General features: G+C 31.8%; 2 protein-coding genes across 2 annotated transcripts; both read right to left on the reverse strand.

Annotated features, from left to right (window-relative positions):
* Positions 1-48: 48 nt before the first annotated feature.
* On the reverse strand, positions 49-6,869 carry LOC111627344 (NADPH-dependent diflavin oxidoreductase 1-like). Its single transcript, XM_023370905.1, has 3 exons — positions 6,320-6,869; positions 3,667-4,293; positions 49-411 (listed from the first exon to the last, which is right to left on the reverse strand). The coding sequence occupies exons 1-3, from the start codon at positions 6,376-6,378 to the stop codon at positions 183-185; spliced, it is 915 nt and encodes a 304-aa protein (XP_023226673.1). The 5' UTR covers positions 6,379-6,869; the 3' UTR covers positions 49-182.
* A 2,658-nt stretch (positions 6,870-9,527) lies between these two features.
* On the reverse strand, positions 9,528-20,370 carry LOC111627346 (NADPH-dependent diflavin oxidoreductase 1-like). The gene is made up of 4 exons (XM_023370907.1): positions 19,648-20,370; positions 15,779-16,001; positions 13,126-13,752; positions 9,528-9,870 (listed from the first exon to the last, which is right to left on the reverse strand). The coding sequence occupies exons 1-4, from the start codon at positions 20,339-20,341 to the stop codon at positions 9,642-9,644; spliced, it is 1,773 nt and encodes a 590-aa protein (XP_023226675.1). The 5' UTR covers positions 20,342-20,370; the 3' UTR covers positions 9,528-9,641.

Consider the following 20,370-nt stretch of genomic DNA (forward strand, 5'->3'; position numbering starts at 1 on the left):
CATTTCACTTAATATATTTCAATTACTGTTATATATTTTGATTCTTGTTTCAGAAAATTTCATTCTTTGTCCTTACATTAAAAGTAAAGCACCTATAAACTTATTTAAAAAAAAAAAATACTAAAAGCTGTCTAAAAATTAACATTGTAAATCTTTGGTACAAAATTTAATCAATACCTAGGTTAAGACCATACTTCGTATTGCAAACATTTATTCTTTTCGAGATTCTTCAGATAATTTTCTGCTTCGTCTGCATTTAATTTACCGCAATCTTTTACAATGTTCAAAAGTGCACTACGTACATCCTGAGGCATTTGCTTGGCATTGCCGGCAACGTAAATCCAGGCACCGTGATCATTTATTAAATTCCATATCAATTCTTTATTCTCCAGCATTTTATGCTGCACATAGCTAAAATTGAAAAATCATTTTTTTAGTATAAGATATTTAAAATAAATTATTATTAACTAAAAAAAAATGGTCATTTCTATCATTATCACATTATTATTTATTAAAGAAAAACTTTGGATCCAATTAATCACAGGTTAACAATAATAAAATAAATTTTTTTATTAGTTCTTTGTGTAGAACAAAGCTTGAACCCAAGTTTAAAACTTTCTGGATGAAACTAGGTAAAGTAATATATCACCCTAGCATATGAGAAGTAACCATTTAGTCATCCTCACAAAAAATTCTATATCCAAATGATAATAGCAAATATAGAGAAAGAAATATATTTTTATATTTGTTGAGGAACCAAATTATTCAAATTATAAATAAATGTTTTAGCTTAATTAATTAATTTGTCAAAATAATAAAAACATTAAAAACAAAATTACTATTTAATAATTTTCTAACATAAATGCATCAAAAATCTTTTAACAAGTCCACCTATCTACTGTCAATAGACTTGTTAAAAGGTTTTTGTTGCTACATGCACACTAAGAGAGCATGCAAGAAAAAGTATGTAATGTTTATAAGGATTACAAACATTTAATTGTCTTTTTTCTTTTCATTGCAAAGGAAAGAAATTAACTGAATTACCAAAATTTAAAAATGTGGAGTGTGATAGTATTTTGAATTTTTACATAAAACGAAGATAATCTGTTAAGAAGTTAATGACATGATGAATTGTATGTCCTAGCCAGATCACGTAGAAAAAATTTCAGAATATCCAACCCAAATCTTTACAAATGGCCAACCAACAACTTTACTGTCTTAGCTATCCAGATGTCATCGATAAATATTTTCCATTTCAAACATTAAACAATGAGAATTTTAGTGTCTAAAAGAATATTTTAAATATTTATTATTAATACATTTATCATGAGATGGCAGCTAGCCATCTAACTCAAGCCAAATTGCTTAAATAAAATCTGTTTCATTTTGGAATTCTAAGGTGTTTTATTTGCTAATTTTCAGAAATTTTATATGCTTTATATTCTTTTATATAGAAGTAACTTTAAGAAAAGAGTTTTCTAATTGCTTTTATTGGCAGACTTCTCACACACTGTAATATAATTCATAATCCTCAAAGAAAAGATGGTTTTACAGAAGGTTGATCACATTCCATAATGCTGATTTGTTTATTACCCATAGTTCCTGTTGTAGGAAGTAGAATAAAAGAAACTGGCCCATGTGCTGCTGTATATTCTGAGTTTTACTTTCGATAAGTAAAGTTTATCTATCGCAAATATGCCACCTAAAATTTCAGACTTTTGTGCAGGTTATGTAACTACTCTTTCCGAAGCAAAATATTTGCAAACTCAAATTATTAAAATGTGAAAAATCATGGTTTTAACGTTTCACGATATGGGATACAGTCAGTTATCAAAAGAAATGATTTGCAAGATTTGCAAGGACCGTCATCAGTTGTTTCAATTCAGCCCAGAAAAAGGAACACCCTAAGCCGCACACCGGAGGTGATAGCAAAAGTGCGACGACTGATCAGTGGTTCAAATCCAAAAACCCAATGAAGTATTGCCCAGAGTGTTGGAATAGCCCAGTCCATAGTTCAAGAATTTGAAACTGGAGAAATGCTATAAAGGTCGTGTTCACAAGCTGCTGTCTCATCACATCCAAGAACAAAAGATCAACTGCCAAAAACTATATGAAAAGTATCTTTCAGTAAACAAGTGGCAGTTTGTAGTCACGCTAGATGAAGCATGGATGTACATGAACAATTGTAACAAATCGCAGACAATTTACTACAGACCATCAGATGGGAGACCATGCCAAAAATGGTTCAAGGAATGTTGCAAAAGTTTTCCATCAGGCTTTATGGTCATTGTGGGTTATTGTTATCGTGGTAAACTAAACATCAGAAAAGTTGAAAAAAAAACGTTAAAATTAATTCAAAGTACCACCAGACTAACGTTCTGGAACCTCTATACCGTAAAGAGATCCCTACTTTGTACAGAAATGACCAAAGAAATGTATAGGTGCATATAGGTGCATCAAGACAAAGCTTCCAGTCACACCTCCAAATCAACTCAAGATTTCGTCCATGTATTAGAAAAGGAAGTGGGAATCAATACAATCCCTTTTGATTACATTCCCATGAAGTCATCCAACACGACTCCAGTGGACTACCGTGCATTTGGTCTATTGAAACAAGCTCTGGGAATCCGTCGTCCAAAAACAATGGCAGGCTTATGGAAAGCCTCTAAGGAGGAATGGGACCATTTGGACATGAATGTTCTTCAAAGAAATCTTCTACAGTGGAAACTTTGATGTACGGCTATAGTTTCACAACATGGTCATCAGATCAAGCATAATCAAAACTGGCGCCATGGCAGTTCAGTTACTTTATAGGCCTCTTAATTCAGCATTATGTAATGTGATCTGTATTTGATTAAGGCAATGCAATACATGGACAATTTGCTGAGGGGGAGTGCTTCCTGGGAGGTCTTTTATGGGAAACTGGCCCCTATTTAGACAATTACCATCAAAGGATTCACCTTCTGCAACAATGTACTTTATCCAATGGACATACAGTTTTTTGAAGACATCATGGAATTCCTTATTCACAACCACCTGAAGTGCACTTTTTGCAGCAGCAATTGCCTCCTCTGTGTTAACAAGTTTTCAACCTTTCATGCAAGTTTTCACACTGGAAAAGAGATGGTCCCTGCAAGCTGCAGATAACATTTCCAGAGTTTGTTCAAGTGTCTTCTCAAAAGGATACAAAATTTGATATTTGTTCTTTCCTCGATACTGGGCATTTTTGCATTAAACTGTACCCCAAAATCTTGCTTTCACCACATTACAAAATACACATTGCAAACTGATTGTTACATTATCACTTTGTATGCTGTGACTCGGTATATAGTTGCCAAATATTTTTAAAAAACAGTTATTCTCACACCACCTACGTATGTTTTATACAAACTTTTTCAACGTACTATGCATATTAATATATATCCCATAGTTTTCATGTTAGAAAGTGTCAAGATCGAGATAATTAGCAGAATCTACATTGAACTGTACCAATTTTAACTTAATTCCTAACTTGGAATTAATTTAAGTAGTAAACTATATAAATTAATTCACTAAGAACTGTTTTATTTTGCAATGATTATAAAATTATAATCAAATGAACAGATATTTCATTGTCTATGTGTACTTTCACAGATTATCAAGAAAAAAAAAGTTTATTTTACTTACACTTTTTCTTCTTGGTCCCTTGAAAATGCTGCATATAAATTTAACATATTTTTCTGAATTAAATTGTTCCATTCCGATTCAAAATAAAAATCTCCAGCTTTCCTTCGGCAGCCAAAAAATAAATAATTATTTCCAATATTTTTACAACAACGTTCGTGAATGAAACTTCTGAACGGAGCACAACCTGTTCCGGGACCTATCATAATCAGAGGTTTGTTTCCCAACGGTAAAGAGATAGACCCTTTTTTAATAGATAACGACAATCTGATGTTGTCGTCGGGTTGCAACGAGGCTAACCAATTGGAACACAGACCTTCACGAGGAGTGTGGAGTTTAGTTCTATATTTTACAACGGCCACGAGTAAATGGACTTCTCCAGGATGCGCTAATGGAGACGAAGCGATAGAAAATAACCTTGGTTTAATTGGAGGAATAAGATCAAAGAAATATTCAAAAGGTACATGAGGTGTTGTATGAGGAAAATCTTGCAGTACTTCCAGTATAGTTCGACGCGGGCGATTGCAATAAGAATATAACTCCTCTTGACCTTCTGGCTGACAAAATTCAACTAATTTCTCCTTTTCCAATTCTGATTGACTAAAATGCCAGAATAATTCAAAAAATGACCTAAAAATAGAAAATATAATTAACATAAATATTTGTATGTAATTAAATAAAAGCAATATTTAAACAAATAGCAGGCTAACATATGAATTAAATTTTTATTATATCAAAAATAAAAGCCCATGGTATCAACTCGCGTTGCATTTATTTTAAGTATACAGAATACTCCAACTACCATTTTAAAACTGTAATTGTGTTAATTATTATCTGATAATTCTGTAATATATACCAATCAAGAGAATGGCCATACAAGTTTCATCTCCCATCTGCATTCAAATGTGTTTTTGTCTACTGCTTCCAGGAAGCACTGCAAACAAAAACAATGACTTGCAATAGGTGTTTTGTGTTCTGCAATTTGAAAAGTCAGAATCACTAATCACTGTGCAACAAGAGTAATATGCAGGAGCTGAAGAATTGTGGCTGCTGTGAGAGGAGTCATGGTGGTTATGCCGTAGCAATGTAGGAAGAATGAGTATTGGTTGGATTTAAGCCATATGACACAAGGTGCACACACTAAGAAACTGTAATGGGGAAATGTGAAACGTGGACAGTTTTCCAATATTTTAATGTAGATTACAACATTATTAGATAATTTAAAATGGCAGCATTCTTTCTGGAAGACCCTGTATTTATGATTCTCTTATTTAGCTAACTGTAATAAAATTAAATATTAGATATTAACTTCAAATATAAACAACAACAAGAGAATGAAAATAAAACTTTTTAGTAGAAATAAATAAACAATAGAATGACTTACAGAACTATATACCCTTATAACTAATATATATGATTCAGGAAGGGGTAGATACAGAAGAAGTAAAAGCTTTAAACATATGGGGTCCCAAAACTTAGTCTTTAATATTTTTTTTATATAAAAGTGATGTACAGTCAAACCTTTTTTAGCACCATCATTTGTACACCCTAAAAATTGGCACTAAACTGAAGAAACTCAAATAATAAGAATTATATAAAATGGGTTCTACACACAAGTTTGAAGCCACATGATTTGGTGATAACCATGCCCTTTGCAGTATAAAATTGTGCATTTAGTATTCACAGAGGTTAAAACATTCTCAATTTAATATTTAAGAGGAAGATCCATTTTTTAGTATTCATTGTCACCATATGAGGATGGTGCTATACAGAGGCTTGACTGTAAATAGTTTCTTTTTGATAAGTAGTAAACAGTATTATTTGTTTTATTGATTTTATTTGTATATTTTAATGGTTTCTAGAGATAACCCCAAATATGGGGTTGTCTCTAGAGGAAATGAGATTACTTGAAATTTCAATGACAAATATTCAAGTAATTTAACAGTCAGATAAAGTTTCAATACTTATTTAGATACACTTTAAAAAATCATTAAAATTCCCTTACCATATTTCTGTGCAAATAAGAGCATGCTCTTATATGTGGAAATTCCTTGTTTTTGCATTTTTTGAAATATATATATTGTTTGTGTGTGCCAGCTTGTTATGGTTTATAAGAGCACTACACTACTGTGTCAATGGGTACATTCCAGTATGCATCAAACGGCATGTTAGTGAACTGCAATGAACTAAAATATGTTCTGATATTTACTGATAAACTTGTTGGTGAATATCAGAACACAGTGACCAACGCATGTGGCACTCGTCAGACCATGGATACAGTGAGCTCTGATGAAGCAATAAGGTTGCCTCCATAGTTATATTATTAGTACCATTTTTACTACTTGTCTGTATTAACCCAAAGTATACCTACTGGAATGTACCCAAACTAAATTAAATATACATAACTACTCAATGACTAAAATAAAAAGTATGCTTCTGAAGCTGTAAAAGATATATTTTTTGTACTTTGTTGAACTTAGATTTTGTCCTGTCTATAAAAGCATGCTCTTACACTTAGATATAAGAGCACACTCTTAAATGCATAGAAATATAAGTAGTTTTTAAACGTAACTTTATATTTTGACACACAAGCTTTAATCAATTATAGTTAACTAAATTTGAGTAATTATCTCTCATATATATTTGTTAAATTTACCTTCTTGGTATTGATGATATATCCCAATATTTTTCGGCACATTCTCGAACCGACAGCATTCTTCTCAGTTTGTCAGGAACTGAAATGTCCGGATCATTTTGACAAACTAGAAATTTTTGTTCAGGATTTATGTTTAGTAGTTTCAAGAAGGCATCTACATTTTTTTCTAAATTACTCGGTTCAAGAACTGCTACATCCCCGGGACTGTACAAAATGTCACTATCTAAAATGAAAAATAATTTTATTATAAATAATGAAATATATTTATATTATATAAATTCACAAGCTTAATCTCTTCGGTAACTGTACCAGCATTAACTACAATATACAACCGTTTATTGTACCATAAACATTTATTATTCTAATGTTTTGGTCTTCTTTGGGAGATATCTGAATTTAGCAATTTAAAAAGAACAAAACCATTTATTCTATAATGGTTTACTAAGACAAATTTTAAAAGTGCGTGGGACAGATTTTTTACATGTTGAATGAAATACAGTAGAGTGTCGTTTATCCGAATCAATTGGGGACTGGGGTTGTTCGGATAACTTATTTTTCAGATAACCGATTATGTACGAAAAAATATATTCACCTATCCCGTGTTGAAATTTTTCTCCATTGTGTGTCGCTTCGCGTTGAATTTTCGTCAATGTTNGCGGGTAAGTAGTTCGGCTGCCCGATGACGTTTTACGTATTATAGGAGTTATTTTTACCGTTGTTTACGGATAATGCCACAATTTTTATAGGAATCATAAGTATAGGAAACGCTTTTATAGGGGGATCTACTGTATAATTATCATTAGCTTTATCATATTTTTATTATTTCAGAATAAAGTGGTGATGGCTGCAGGTTTGGTTGCAATTTCTTGCTGTCTCGGATACATTGCCTACATGAGAGCATCCATACAGAAGGACAACATGTACGTCGCCGTTTTGGAAGATGGAAGCGAACAGGTCGAAGCGAAAAAATCAAAATGGGATTAATGAAACGATTAATTTAAAATGTATTGAAGGGAAAAAATATTTAATTAAATATAAAATTTAAATTTTATTTCATAGATTTAGGTTTTTTTATACAAGTAGTGAAATGCAGCAATCCATTATAATAAATTAATTTTATTTCTTAATCCTAAAACTACATTTCACTTAATATATTTCAATTACTGTTATATATTTTGATTCTTGTTTCAGAAAATTTCATTCTTTGTCCTTACATTAAAAGTAAAGCACCTATAAACTTATTTAAAAAAAAAAAATACTAAAAGCTGTCTAAAAATTAACATTGTAAATCTTTGGTACAAAATTTAATCAATACCTAGGTTAAGACCATACTTCGTATTGCAAACATTTATTCTTTTCGAGATTCTTCAGATAATTTTCTGCTTCGTCCGCATTTAATTTACCGCAATCTTTTACAATGTTCAAAAGTGCACTACGTACATCCTGAGGCATTTGCTTGGCATTGCCGGCAACGTAAATCCAGGCACCGTGATCATTTATTAAATTCCATATCAATTCTTTATTCTCCAGCATTTTATGCTGCACATAGCTAAAATTGAAAAATCATTTTTTTAGTATAAGATATTTAAAATAAATTATTATTAACTAAAAAAAAATGGTCATTTCTATCATTATCACATTATTATTTATTAAAGAAAAACTTTGGATCCAATTAATCACAGGTTAACAATAATAAAATAAATTTTTTTATTAGTTCTTTGTGTAGAACAAAGCTTGAACCCAAGTTTAAAACTTTCTGGATGAAACTAGGTAAAGTAATATATCACCCTAGCATATGAGAAGTAACCATTTAGTCATCCTCACAAAAAATTCTATATCCAAATGATAATAGCAAATATAGAGAAAGAAATATATTTTTATATTTGTTGAGGAACCAAATTATTCAAATTATAAATAAATGTTTTAGCTTAATTAATTAATTTGTCAAAATAATAAAAACATTAAAAACAAAATTACTATTTAATAATTTTCTAACATAAATGCATCAAAAATCTTTTAACAAGTCCACCTATCTACTGTCAATAGACTTGTTAAAAGGTTTTTGTTGCTACATGCACACTAAGAGAGCATGCAAGAAAAAGTATGTAATGTTTATAAGGATTACAAACATTTAATTGTCTTTTTTCTTTTCATTGCAAAGGAAAGAAATTAACTGAATTACCAAAATTTAAAAATGTGGAGTGTGATAGTATTTTGAATTTTTACATAAAACGAAGATAATCTGTTAAGAAGTTAATGACATGATGAATTGTATGTCCTAGCCAGATCACGTAGAATAAATTTCAGAATATCCAACCCAAATCTTTACAAATGGCCAACCAACAACTTTACTGTCTTAGCTATCCAGATGTCATCGATAAATATTTTCCATTTCAAACATTAAACAATGAGAATTTTAGTGTCTAAAAGAATATTTTAAATATTTATTATTAATACATTTATCATGAGATGGCAGCTAGCCATCTATCTCAAGCCAAATTGCTTAAATAAAATCTGTTTCATTTTGGAATTCTAAGGTGTTTTATTTGCTAATTTTCAGAAATTTTATATGCTTTATATTCTTTTATATAGAAGTAACTTTAAGAAAAGAGTTTTCTAATTGTTTTTATTGGCAGACTTCTCACACACTGTAATATAATTCATAATCCTCAAAGAAAAGATGGTTTTACAGAAGGTTGATCACATTCCATAATGCTGATTTGTTTATTCTATTCATTCTATCTCTAACTGCATTACTATTTAACAAAAATTCACTATACCTTTAAAATGCAGTCTAGTTTACATCTGTCGAACGTTTTCGGTCTGATTCACAAACCTTCATCAGGATCGAATTATCAATCGAAATATATTTCAAATTTGCATAACGGAGATTCCAAACTGCACGTTCTTCTCGATTGCGCATGCTCATAAATATAATTTTATAATTTTAAAGTTGCCGCTTTCCATGCCGACGCTATTTTGTTCGATTCACGGAAATTTATATTACGCCCTTTTTCTTTGCTCTTGTAAATGTGCCAGGCTTCTGCATATTTTAGATGTTTTATATTTTTCACTTTTTGTATGACATCTGCCTTGCTCCATTTGATGTCGATCTCTGTTGGATCTGCTATCGCGTAATTGGCCAAAGCCGTGACTGGTTGTTTAAAGCTTANTATTTTGATTCTTGTTTCAGAAAATTTCATTCTTTGTCCTTACATTAAAAGTAAAGCACCTATAAACTTATTTAAAAAAAAAAAATACTAAAAGCTGTCTAAAAATTAACATTGTAAATCTTTGGTACAAAATTTAATCAATACCTAGGTTAAGACCATACTTCGTATTGCAAACATTTATTCTTTTCGAGATTCTTCAGATAATTTTCTGCTTCGTCTGCATTTAATTTACCGCAATCTTTTACAATGTTCAAAAGTGCACTACGTACATCCTGAGGCATTTGCTTGGCATTGCCGGCAACGTAAATCCAGGCACCGTGATCATTTATTAAATTCCATATCAATTCTTTATTCTCCAGCATTTTATGCTGCACATAGCTAAAATTGAAAAATCATTTTTTTAGTATAAGATATTTAAAATAAATTATTATTAACTAAAAAAAAATGGTCATTTCTATCATTATCACATTATTATTTATTAAAGAAAAACTTTGGATCCAATTAATCACAGGTTAACAATAATAAAATAAATTTTTTTATTAGTTCTTTGTGTAGAACAAAGCTTGAACCCAAGTTTAAAACTTTCTGGATGAAACTAGGTAAAGTAATATATCACCCTAGCATATGAGAAGTAACCATTTAGTCATCCTCACAAAAAATTCTATATCCAAATGATAATAGCAAATATAGAGAAAGAAATATATTTTTATATTTGTTGAGGAACCAAATTATTCAAATTATAAATAAATGTTTTAGCTTAATTAATTAATTTGTCAAAATAATAAAAACATTAAAAACAAAATTACTATTTAATAATTTTCTAACATAAATGCATCAAAAATCTTTTAACAAGTCCACCTATCTACTGTCAATAGACTTGTTAAAAGGTTTTTGTTGCTACATGCACACTAAGAGAGCATGCAAGAAAAAGTATGTAATGTTTATAAGGATTACAAACATTTAATTGTCTTTTTTCTTTTCATTGCAAAGGAAAGAAATTAACTGAATTACCAAAATTTAAAAATGTGGAGTGTGATAGTATTTTGAATTTTTACATAAAACGAAGATAATCTGTTAAGAAGTTAATGACATGATGAATTGTATGTCCTAGCCAGATCACGTAGAAAAAATTTCAGAATATCCAACCCAAATCTTTACAAATGGCCAACCAACAACTTTACTGTCTTAGCTATCCAGATGTCATCGATAAATATTTTCCATTTCAAACATTAAACAATGAGAATTTTAGTGTCTAAAAGAATATTTTAAATATTTATTATTAATACATTTATCATGAGATGGCAGCTAGCCATCTAACTCAAGCCAAATTGCTTAAATAAAATCTGTTTCATTTTGGAATTCTAAGGTGTTTTATTTGCTAATTTTCAGAAATTTTATATGCTTTATATTCTTTTATATAGAAGTAACTTTAAGAAAAGAGTTTTCTAATTGCTTTTATTGGCAGACTTCTCACACACTGTAATATAATTCATAATCCTCAAAGAAAAGATGGTTTTACAGAAGGTTGATCACATTCCATAATGCTGATTTGTTTATTACCCATAGTTCCTGTTGTAGGAAGTAGAATAAAAGAAACTGGCCCATGTGCTGCTGTATATTCTGAGTTTTACTTTCGATAAGTAAAGTTTATCTATCGCAAATATGCCACCTAAAATTTCAGACTTTTGTGCAGGTTATGTAACTACTCTTTCCGAAGCAAAATATTTGCAAACTCAAATTATTAAAATGTGAAAAATCATGGTTTTAACGTTTCACGATATGGGATACAGTCAGTTATCAAAAGAAATGATTTGCAAGATTTGCAAGGACCGTCATCAGTTGTTTCAATTCAGCCCAGAAAAAGGAACACCCTAAGCCGCACACCGGAGGTGATAGCAAAAGTGCGACGACTGATCAGTGGTTCAAATCCAAAAACCCAATGAAGTATTGCCCAGAGTGTTGGAATAGCCCAGTCCATAGTTCAAGAATTTGAAACTGGAGAAATGCTATAAAGGTCGTGTTCACAAGCTGCTGTCTCATCACATCCAAGAACAAAAGATCAACTGCCAAAAACTATATGAAAAGTATCTTTCAGTAAACAAGTGGCAGTTTGTAGTCACGCTAGATGAAGCATGGATGTACATGAACAATTGTAACAAATCGCAGACAATTTACTACAGACCATCAGATGGGAGACCATGCCAAAAATGGTTCAAGGAATGTTGCAAAAGTTTTCCATCAGGCTTTATGGTCATTGTGAGTTATTGTTATCGTGGTAAACTAAACATCAGAAAAGTTGAAAAAAAAACGTTAAAATTAATTCAAAGTACCACCAGACTAACGTTCTGGAACCTCTATACCGTGAAGAGATCCCTACTTTGTACAGAAATGACCAAAGAAATGTATAGGTGCATATAGGTGCATCAAGACAAAGCTTCCAGTCACACCTCCAAATCAACTCAAGATTTCGTCCATGTATTAGAAAAGGAAGTGGGAATCAATACAATCCCTTTTGATTACATTCCCATGAAGTCATCCAACACGACTCCAGTGGACTACCGTGCATTTGGTCTATTGAAACAAGCTCTGGGAATCCGTCGTCCAAAAACAATGGCAGGCTTATGGAAAGCCTCTAAGGAGGAATGGGACCATTTGGACATGAATGTTCTTCAAAGAAATCTTCTACAGTGGAAACTTTGATGTACGGCTATAGTTTCACAACATGGTCATCAGATCAAGCATAATCAAAACTGGCGCCATGGCAGTTCAGTTACTTTATAGGCCTCTTAATTCAGCATTATGTAATGTGATCTGTATTTGATTAAGGCAATGCAATACATGGACAATTTGCTGAGGGGGAGTGCTTCCTGGGAGGTCTTTTATGGGAAACTGGCCCCTATTTAGACAATTACCATCAAAGGATTCACCTTCTGCAACAATGTACTTTATCCAATGGACATACAGTTTTTTGAAGACATCATGGAATTCCTTATTCACAACCACCTGAAGTGCACTTTTTGCAGCAGCAATTGCCTCCTCTGTGTTAACAAGTTTTCAACCTTTCATGCAAGTTTTCACACTGGAAAAGAGATGGTCCCTGCAAGCTGCAGATAACATTTCCAGAGTTTGTTCAAGTGTCTTCTCAAAAGGATACAAAATTTGATATTTGTTCTTTCCTCGATACTGGGCATTTTTGCATTAAACTGTACCCCAAAATCTTGCTTTCACCACATTACAAAATACACATTGCAAACTGATTGTTACATTATCACTTTGTATGCTGTGACTCGGTATATAGTTGCCAAATATTTTTAAAAAACAGTTATTCTCACACCACCTACGTATGTTTTATACAAACTTTTTCAACGTACTATGCATATTAATATATATCCCATAGTTTTCATGTTAGAAAGTGTCAAGATCGAGATAATTAGCAGAATCTACATTGAACTGTACCAATTTTAACTTAATTCCTAACTTGGAATTAATTTAAGTAGTAAACTATATAAATTAATTCACTAAGAACTGTTTTATTTTGCAATGATTATAAAATTATAATCAAATGAACAGATATTTCATTGTCTATGTGTACTTTCACAGATTATCAAGAAAAAAAAAGTTTATTTTACTTACACTTTTTCTTCTTGGTCCCTTGAAAATGCTGCATATAAATTTAACATATTTTTCTGAATTAAATTGTTCCATTCCGATTCAAAATAAAAATCTCCAGCTTTCCTTCGGCAGCCAAAAAATAAATAATTATTTCCAATATTTTTACAACAACGTTCGTGAATGAAACTTCTGAACGGAGCACAACCTGTTCCGGGACCTATCATAATCAGAGGTTTGTTTCCCAACGGTAAAGAGATAGACCCTTTTTTAATAGATAACGACAATCTGATGTTGTCGTCGGGTTGCAACGAGGCTAACCAATTGGAACACAGACCTTCACGAGGAGTGTGGAGTTTAGTTCTATATTTTACAACGGCCACGAGTAAATGGACTTCTCCAGGATGCGCTAATGGAGACGAAGCGATAGAAAATAACCTTGGTTTAATTGGAGGAATAAGATCAAAGAAATATTCAAAAGGTACATGAGGTGTTGTATGAGGAAAATCTTGCAGTACTTCCAGTATAGTTCGACGCGGGCGATTGCAATAAGAATATAACTCCTCTTGACCTTCTGGCTGACAAAATTCAACTAATTTCTCCTTTTCCAATTCTGATTGACTAAAATGCCAGAATAATTCAAAAAATGACCTAAAAATAGAAAATATAATTAACATAAATATTTGTATGTAATTAAATAAAAGCAATATTTAAACAAATAGCAGGCTAACATATGAATTAAATTTTTATTATATCAAAAATAAAAGCCCATGGTATCAACTCGCGTTGCATTTATTTTAAGTATACAGAATACTCCAACTACCATTTTAAAACTGTAATTGTGTTAATTATTATCTGATAATTCTGTAATATATACCAATCAAGAGAATGGCCATACAAGTTTCATCTCCCATCTGCATTCAAATGTGTTTTTGTCTACTGCTTCCAGGAAGCACTGCAAACAAAAACAATGACTTGCAATAGGTGTTTTGTGTTCTGCAATTTGAAAAGTCAGAATCACTAATCACTGTGCAACAAGAGTAATATGCAGGAGCTGAAGAATTGTGGCTGCTGTGAGAGGAGTCATGGTGGTTATGCCGTAGCAATGTAGGAAGAATGAGTATTGGTTGGATTTAAGCCATATGACACAAGGTGCACACACTAAGAAACTGTAATGGGGAAATGTGAAACGTGGACAGTTTTCCAATATTTTAATGTAGATTACAACATTATTAGATAATTTAAAATGGCAGCATTCTTTCTGGAAGACCCTGTATTTATGATTCTCTTATTTAGCTAACTGTAATAAAATTAAATATTAGATATTAACTTCAAATATAAACAACAACAAGAGAATGAAAATAAAACTTTTTAGTAGAAATAAATAAACAATAGAATGACTTACAGAACTATATACCCTTATAACTAATATATATGATTCAGGAAGGGGTAGATACAGAAGAAGTAAAAGCTTTAAACATATGGGGTCCCAAAACTTAGTCTTTAATATTTTTTTTATATAAAAGTGATGTACAGTCAAACCTTTTTTAGCACCATCATTTGTACACCCTAAAAATTGGCACTAAACTGAAGAAACTCAAATAATAAGAATTATATAAAATGGGTTCTACACACAAGTTTGAAGCCACATGATTTGGTGATAACCATGCCCTTTGCAGTATAAAATTGTGCATTTAGTATTCACAGAGGTTAAAACATTCTCAATTTAATATTTAAGAGGAAGATCCATTTTTTAGTATTCATTGTCACCATATGAGGATGGTGCTATACAGAGGCTTGACTGTAAATAGTTTCTTTTTGATAAGTAGTAAACAGTATTATTTGTTTTATTGATTTTATTTGTATATTTTAATGGTTTCTAGAGATAACCCCAAATATGGGGTTGTCTCTAGAGGAAATGAGATTACTTGAAATTTCAATGACAAATATTCAAGTAATTTAACAGTCAGATAAAGTTTCAATACTTATTTAGATACACTTTAAAAAATCATTAAAATTCCCTTACCATATTTCTGTGCAAATAAGAGCATGCTCTTATATGTGGAAATTCCTTGTTTTTGCATTTTTTGAAATATATATATTGTTTGTGTGTGCCAGCTTGTTATGGTTTATAAGAGCACTACACTACTGTGTCAATGGGTACATTCCAGTATGCATCAAACGGCATGTTAGTGAACTGCAATGAACTAAAATATGTTCTGATATTTACTGATAAACTTGTTGGTGAATATCAGAACACAGTGACCAACGCATGTGGCACTCGTCAGACCATGGATACAGTGAGCTCTGATGAAGCAATAAGGTTGCCTCCATAGTTATATTATTAGTACCATTTTTACTACTTGTCTGTATTAACCCAAAGTATACCTACTGGAATGTACCCAAACTAAATTAAATATACATAACTACTCAATGACTAAAATAAAAAGTATGCTTCTGAAGCTGTAAAAGATATATTTTTTGTACTTTGTTGAACTTAGATTTTGTCCTGTCTATAAAAGCATGCTCTTACACTTAGATATAAGAGCACACTCTTAAATGCATAGAAATATAAGTAGTTTTTAAACGTAACTTTATATTTTGACACACAAGCTTTAATCAATTATAGTTAACTAAATTTGAGTAATTATCTCTCATATATATTTGTTAAATTTACCTTCTTGGTATTGATGATATATCCCAATATTTTTCGGCACATTCTCGAACCGACAGCATTCTTCTCAGTTTGTCAGGAACTGAAATGTCCGGATCATTTTGACAAACTAGAAATTTTTGTTCAGGATTTATGTTTAGTAGTTTCAAGAAGGCATCTACATTTTTTTCTAAATTACTCGGTTCAAGAACTGCTACATCCCCGGGACTGTACAAAATGTCACTATCTAAAATGAAAAATAATTTTATTATAAATAATGAAATATATTTATATTATATAAATTCACAAGCTTAATCTCTTCGGTAACTGTACCAGCATTAACTACAATATACAACCGTTTATTGTACCATAAACATTTATTATTCTAATGTTTTGGTCTTCTTTGGGAGATATCTGAATTTAGCAATTTAAAAAGAACAAAACCATTTATTCTATAATGGTTTACTAAGACAAATTTTAAAAGTGCGTGGGACAGATTTTTTACATGTTGAATGAAATACAGTAGAGTGTCGTTTATCCGAATCAATTGGGGACTGGGGTTGTTCGGATAACTTATTTTTCAGATAACCGATTATGTACGAAAAAATATATTCACCTATCCCGTGTTGAAATTTTTCTCCATTGTGTGTCGCTTCGCGTTGAATTTTCGTCAATGTTAAGACTAACGAAAATTTTTTTAAATAATAATCGTTGCTATTGTATTGTTTAAAGTTATTTCTTTATTTTTTACAAACAAAATAAATATATTGAAAAATAAAAACAAAAAAATTATACTTTAGAAGTTAATCTAGTATCAAAAGCGTTTGATTCAACATGACACACAGTCCTAGGAAAAACACCACACAAAAGTGCCAGCTAAAACCCACACATCAACAAAAAAATATTGGAGTAGCCCAAGATATAGCCAAAGATTGCAGCGCCACAGCACTATCGAAAATTTAAATTTGCCGACTGGAATTCTTTCGGATAACCAACGTTTTGGATTACTGACTTTCGGATAAACGACGCTCTACTGTATTACAATATACAAACTAAAAGTAAAATATATAAATTATGATATAAACAAAACAGAAAAATTCTAATTTATACTTTAATAACTTTACTCCGGTACTTACAATCTACATACTGGCAAATTAAAGGTTGAGGGAGTCACGTCACATCTTAAGAGGAGTTAGACTTAAGATTTTACTCATTATTAGCAATTACAATTATTTATAAAACTTATCTCTATCTTCAAAATTGAGCTTTTTGCCATTTTATAATAATTAATAATATAAATGTTATTTTTTTAATAAAATCTCAAAACGGCCGAGAAAGTTACGTAACTCATTGCTTATTTTTTAAAAGTGTACTTGCGTAAGATGGCAATTTTCTGTTTATTTTTTCATGCATAATTGTGCTGCACATAACTGCATTCCTCAAATTTGATAATTCTGAAAAATCCTGTAATATGTCTTTTTTGCATGTGCCAAATTTCAATGTCATACATTGTTTAGTTTATGAGATATTGTTTTGTATACAGAATAATGTTCTTACCCTTCTCCTGTATAAAGCCCTTCAAATTTTGCAATAGAAGGGCTAATGTGAAACAAGTTCAGCTGGAAATATATGACTGAAGGGCTGAGATTTTACCAGAAAGACCAGAACATGATTCTTCTGTGCTTTTTTTGGGAAAAAACAGTCATAAAAACATTTACATTGATGTTTAAATTGTTAAAGGTTATACTGTAGAGCCTTTGGCTATTGTACAGAGATAAGTATTCGAGGTCCTGGCGACTTGTCCATGTCATTACATCATTAGCATAGCTGGCAAGCATCTGCAATGTCACGATTACTTCTTGCAGTAATCATGAGAGATCTCCATGACTTTTTTGATGGCATAAGACTACCAAAACTGTCATCAGAGCAGGAAAAATCAATGCATTTGCATGCGATCATTTAAAAAAATAAAATTGTACGCAATTGCATGCATGAGACAAAATTTCTGCAGCAGTTTCTCGAGGGCCCGTGATAAGCAGAGAAAATATTTTCAGACCAAAATTTTTACACAATTAGATGGATAGCATATAGCATGAGGATATGGAATCACAACAAAGTCAGTTAATTTAGTGAAAAATGCCCATAAAAAACCTAGTAGGCACAGAAAATCACCACTATTACATATGATTGAGAGTTAAAATATAATACCTATGTGTTTTATTATTATTATTCAATCATTTCATGCTATACAAGTTAATGATAAATTCATTGTTCATATTGGAATGCCCTATAACTGTAGCTGAAGAAAAAAAAATCTTACCATCAAATGTATAGGTTTAAGTGATTAAAAAATAGTTTAAAGGGTGTAAATCAACTGATAAATGCACTTACAATTCAGTAGCAACACATTTATGCATTGATAAATTGTACTGACAAACAAAAATGATTGTTTTGATAGTTGTATTGCTTAAAAGCTTGTTTATGTAAATAGAATTGTCTAAGAGAGATATTAATAATTTAATTAGTAATATTAATGTTATATTGGTTGATGTTAACATATTTTTATCTAATTATACAATAAATTAAACCCAAATTATAATGCCAGATTCACTGAGCCATAACTAAGCTAATTAAATTATTTAGTTAGCCAAGTTACAGCTTGACAAACACAGCAAGATCATTTAATCAATATATCTCTAAACAAAGAAATATTGACAGCATTAAACATTTAAAATGTTAATCAGGAACATCACTTTCTTAAATAAACAGAAAAATACACAAAAACAAAGTATAAAGAAGTTAGTTTATTAAAGGATAAACTTTTCCAGAACTAGATCAATCAGAATCTCAAAAATATAAGAGGATTGAACAAACTAGTTCCATAAATGCTTATCCTCTAACTGTCTCTATTTTCTTTATAACTTGACATTTGCACATTTGTCTGTTACTCATAATGAATATCAAAGAGAATACATTACACAAATCTGGCACTGATAATTAATGCATAAAAGATAAATTGATTAAATCACAATACACATTTAACATCAGGACCGTTCCAAATAATTTTGGTATCCAAGGCAAATTGAAGAATAGCACCAACTCAGAGTATGTTCGTAAAGTCAAACGAGAATGACGTCGTCATTATTCTTATTTCGTTAGACTTTTCAACTAATTTGTTTATAACTAAATGTCTGTTTCTAAAATCAAAGATATGAATGTTGCTAGTGCAGCATTATCTGAAATATTTTTCTTAGATTGCTTCAGGTGGACAGTTATTTCTATCATTTCATGTTTTAATTCACAATTTAAACACTTGAGTACATATAGAAACATCAATATCGCTGGGCGCCATTTTCTTAACGAAGCAAACTAACTTTTTCCTTCATGAACTTCGTTAGTTTAGTTTGAAACGTCATCACCGCAGAGCATGCGCACTGAGCAAGACTACTACTTTTTGACCAATTCGTTACTAACACATTTAACTCGTTCGACTTTACGAACATACCCATAGTTATATTTCTGTAAACATTACAACACCTTAATTCTTTTTATCTCTGTCCTTATTCTTATCAATTTTTGTTTGTATCTTTGTCTATGGGATACAAACAGAAATTATGACACCTTTTTTTTTAGCATCTTTTCCAATTCGATGCCACCGGAGCCTTGTCTACCTCATCTATCGGGACAACCCCATTTAAAATTACATAGCCTTACGGTGCATCCCAAGTGGCAGCGTCCGGCGACTGCAGGCACAAATGTGCTATCGAATGGAGCAGACAACATGCTCTGCTTGGTGGAAAGGATTTGAATATTGGTTGGAAAGAAAGATTCTTTCTGCAAGCAGTCGCCGGACGCCACCACATAGAATGTAGCCTCATGCGCGATCAACTCACCTTCGACATTCAACCGTACGAGACGGACATCCTGAAAGTGATCCGGCGAGGTGACACGCCGGTTACTAATCAGCGTAACCACATTCCTATGCTCCGAACGGTCTCCGTCTAAAGGATTTTTACCTCCAACACCGTCTTCCTCCACCAATTCCACTTTAAATCTGGGCGGCCACAACACATCCTCACCGACGATCCGAGTGCCATTGGGCAAGGGATACATCTCCAACAACTTTGACCAGAACTTATCCAACCAAGGATTAATCATACCGTCGTAACCGTATTCGTGTTGATCGTCACCCAATGCTAAAGGCATAAAGGGATTTCCTCCCAATTGCATCAATCTTTTATGCAGCTTCTTGGCCACGTAATTAAAATTTCGATAGGAAGAATCGCCCAATCCGATTACGGAGTATTTCATATTCTGTAGGGAGTTAGAAGGCAGATTTTTCCTTAATAGGAACTTCCAAAATTGCTTCATGTTTTCCGGTTCTTCGCCTTGTCCCGTAGTAGAACATACAAACACCACTAATCTCTCTTCGATTAAATTTACTATCGGATATTCGTCCATACAAAACAGTTTCGCGCGAAAATGCCTCCTCTTCGCTTCTCTGCTTATTCTTTCCGATAAATCTTCCGAATTTCCCGTTTCGCTTCCAAACAAAATCGTAATCCTCCTCCCTTCGCGTGCGTTCATCTTTGAGCTCGGACCGTCGACGGCGATCC

Source organism: Centruroides sculpturatus, unplaced genomic scaffold (assembly GCF_000671375.1).
Source record: "Centruroides sculpturatus isolate CEXI.00-Female unplaced genomic scaffold, Cexi_2.0 scaffold508, whole genome shotgun sequence".
NCBI lineage: Eukaryota > Metazoa > Arthropoda > Arachnida > Scorpiones > Buthidae > Centruroides > Centruroides sculpturatus.

Bases quoted from the DNA above. Each gene is read 5' to 3' on its own strand.
- LOC111627344 (XM_023370905.1), bottom strand. From the start codon at position 6,378: ATGCTGTCGGTTCGAGAATGTGCCGAAAAATATTGGGATATATCATCA. The intron at 4,294-6,319 runs GTAAATTTAACA...TTCTATTTTTAG, and splicing joins ATATCATCAATACCAAGAAG to GTCATTTTTTGAATTATTCT. The intron at 412-3,666 runs GTAAGTAAAATA...TTTCAATTTTAG, and splicing joins AGGGACCAAGAAGAAAAAGT to CTATGTGCAGCATAAAATGC.
- LOC111627346 (XM_023370907.1), bottom strand. From the start codon at position 20,341: ATGAACGCACGCGAAGGGAGGAGGATTACGATTTTGTTTGGAAGCGAA. The intron at 13,753-15,778 runs GTAAATTTAACA...TTCTATTTTTAG, and splicing joins ATATCATCAATACCAAGAAG to GTCATTTTTTGAATTATTCT. The intron at 9,871-13,125 runs GTAAGTAAAATA...TTTCAATTTTAG, and splicing joins AGGGACCAAGAAGAAAAAGT to CTATGTGCAGCATAAAATGC.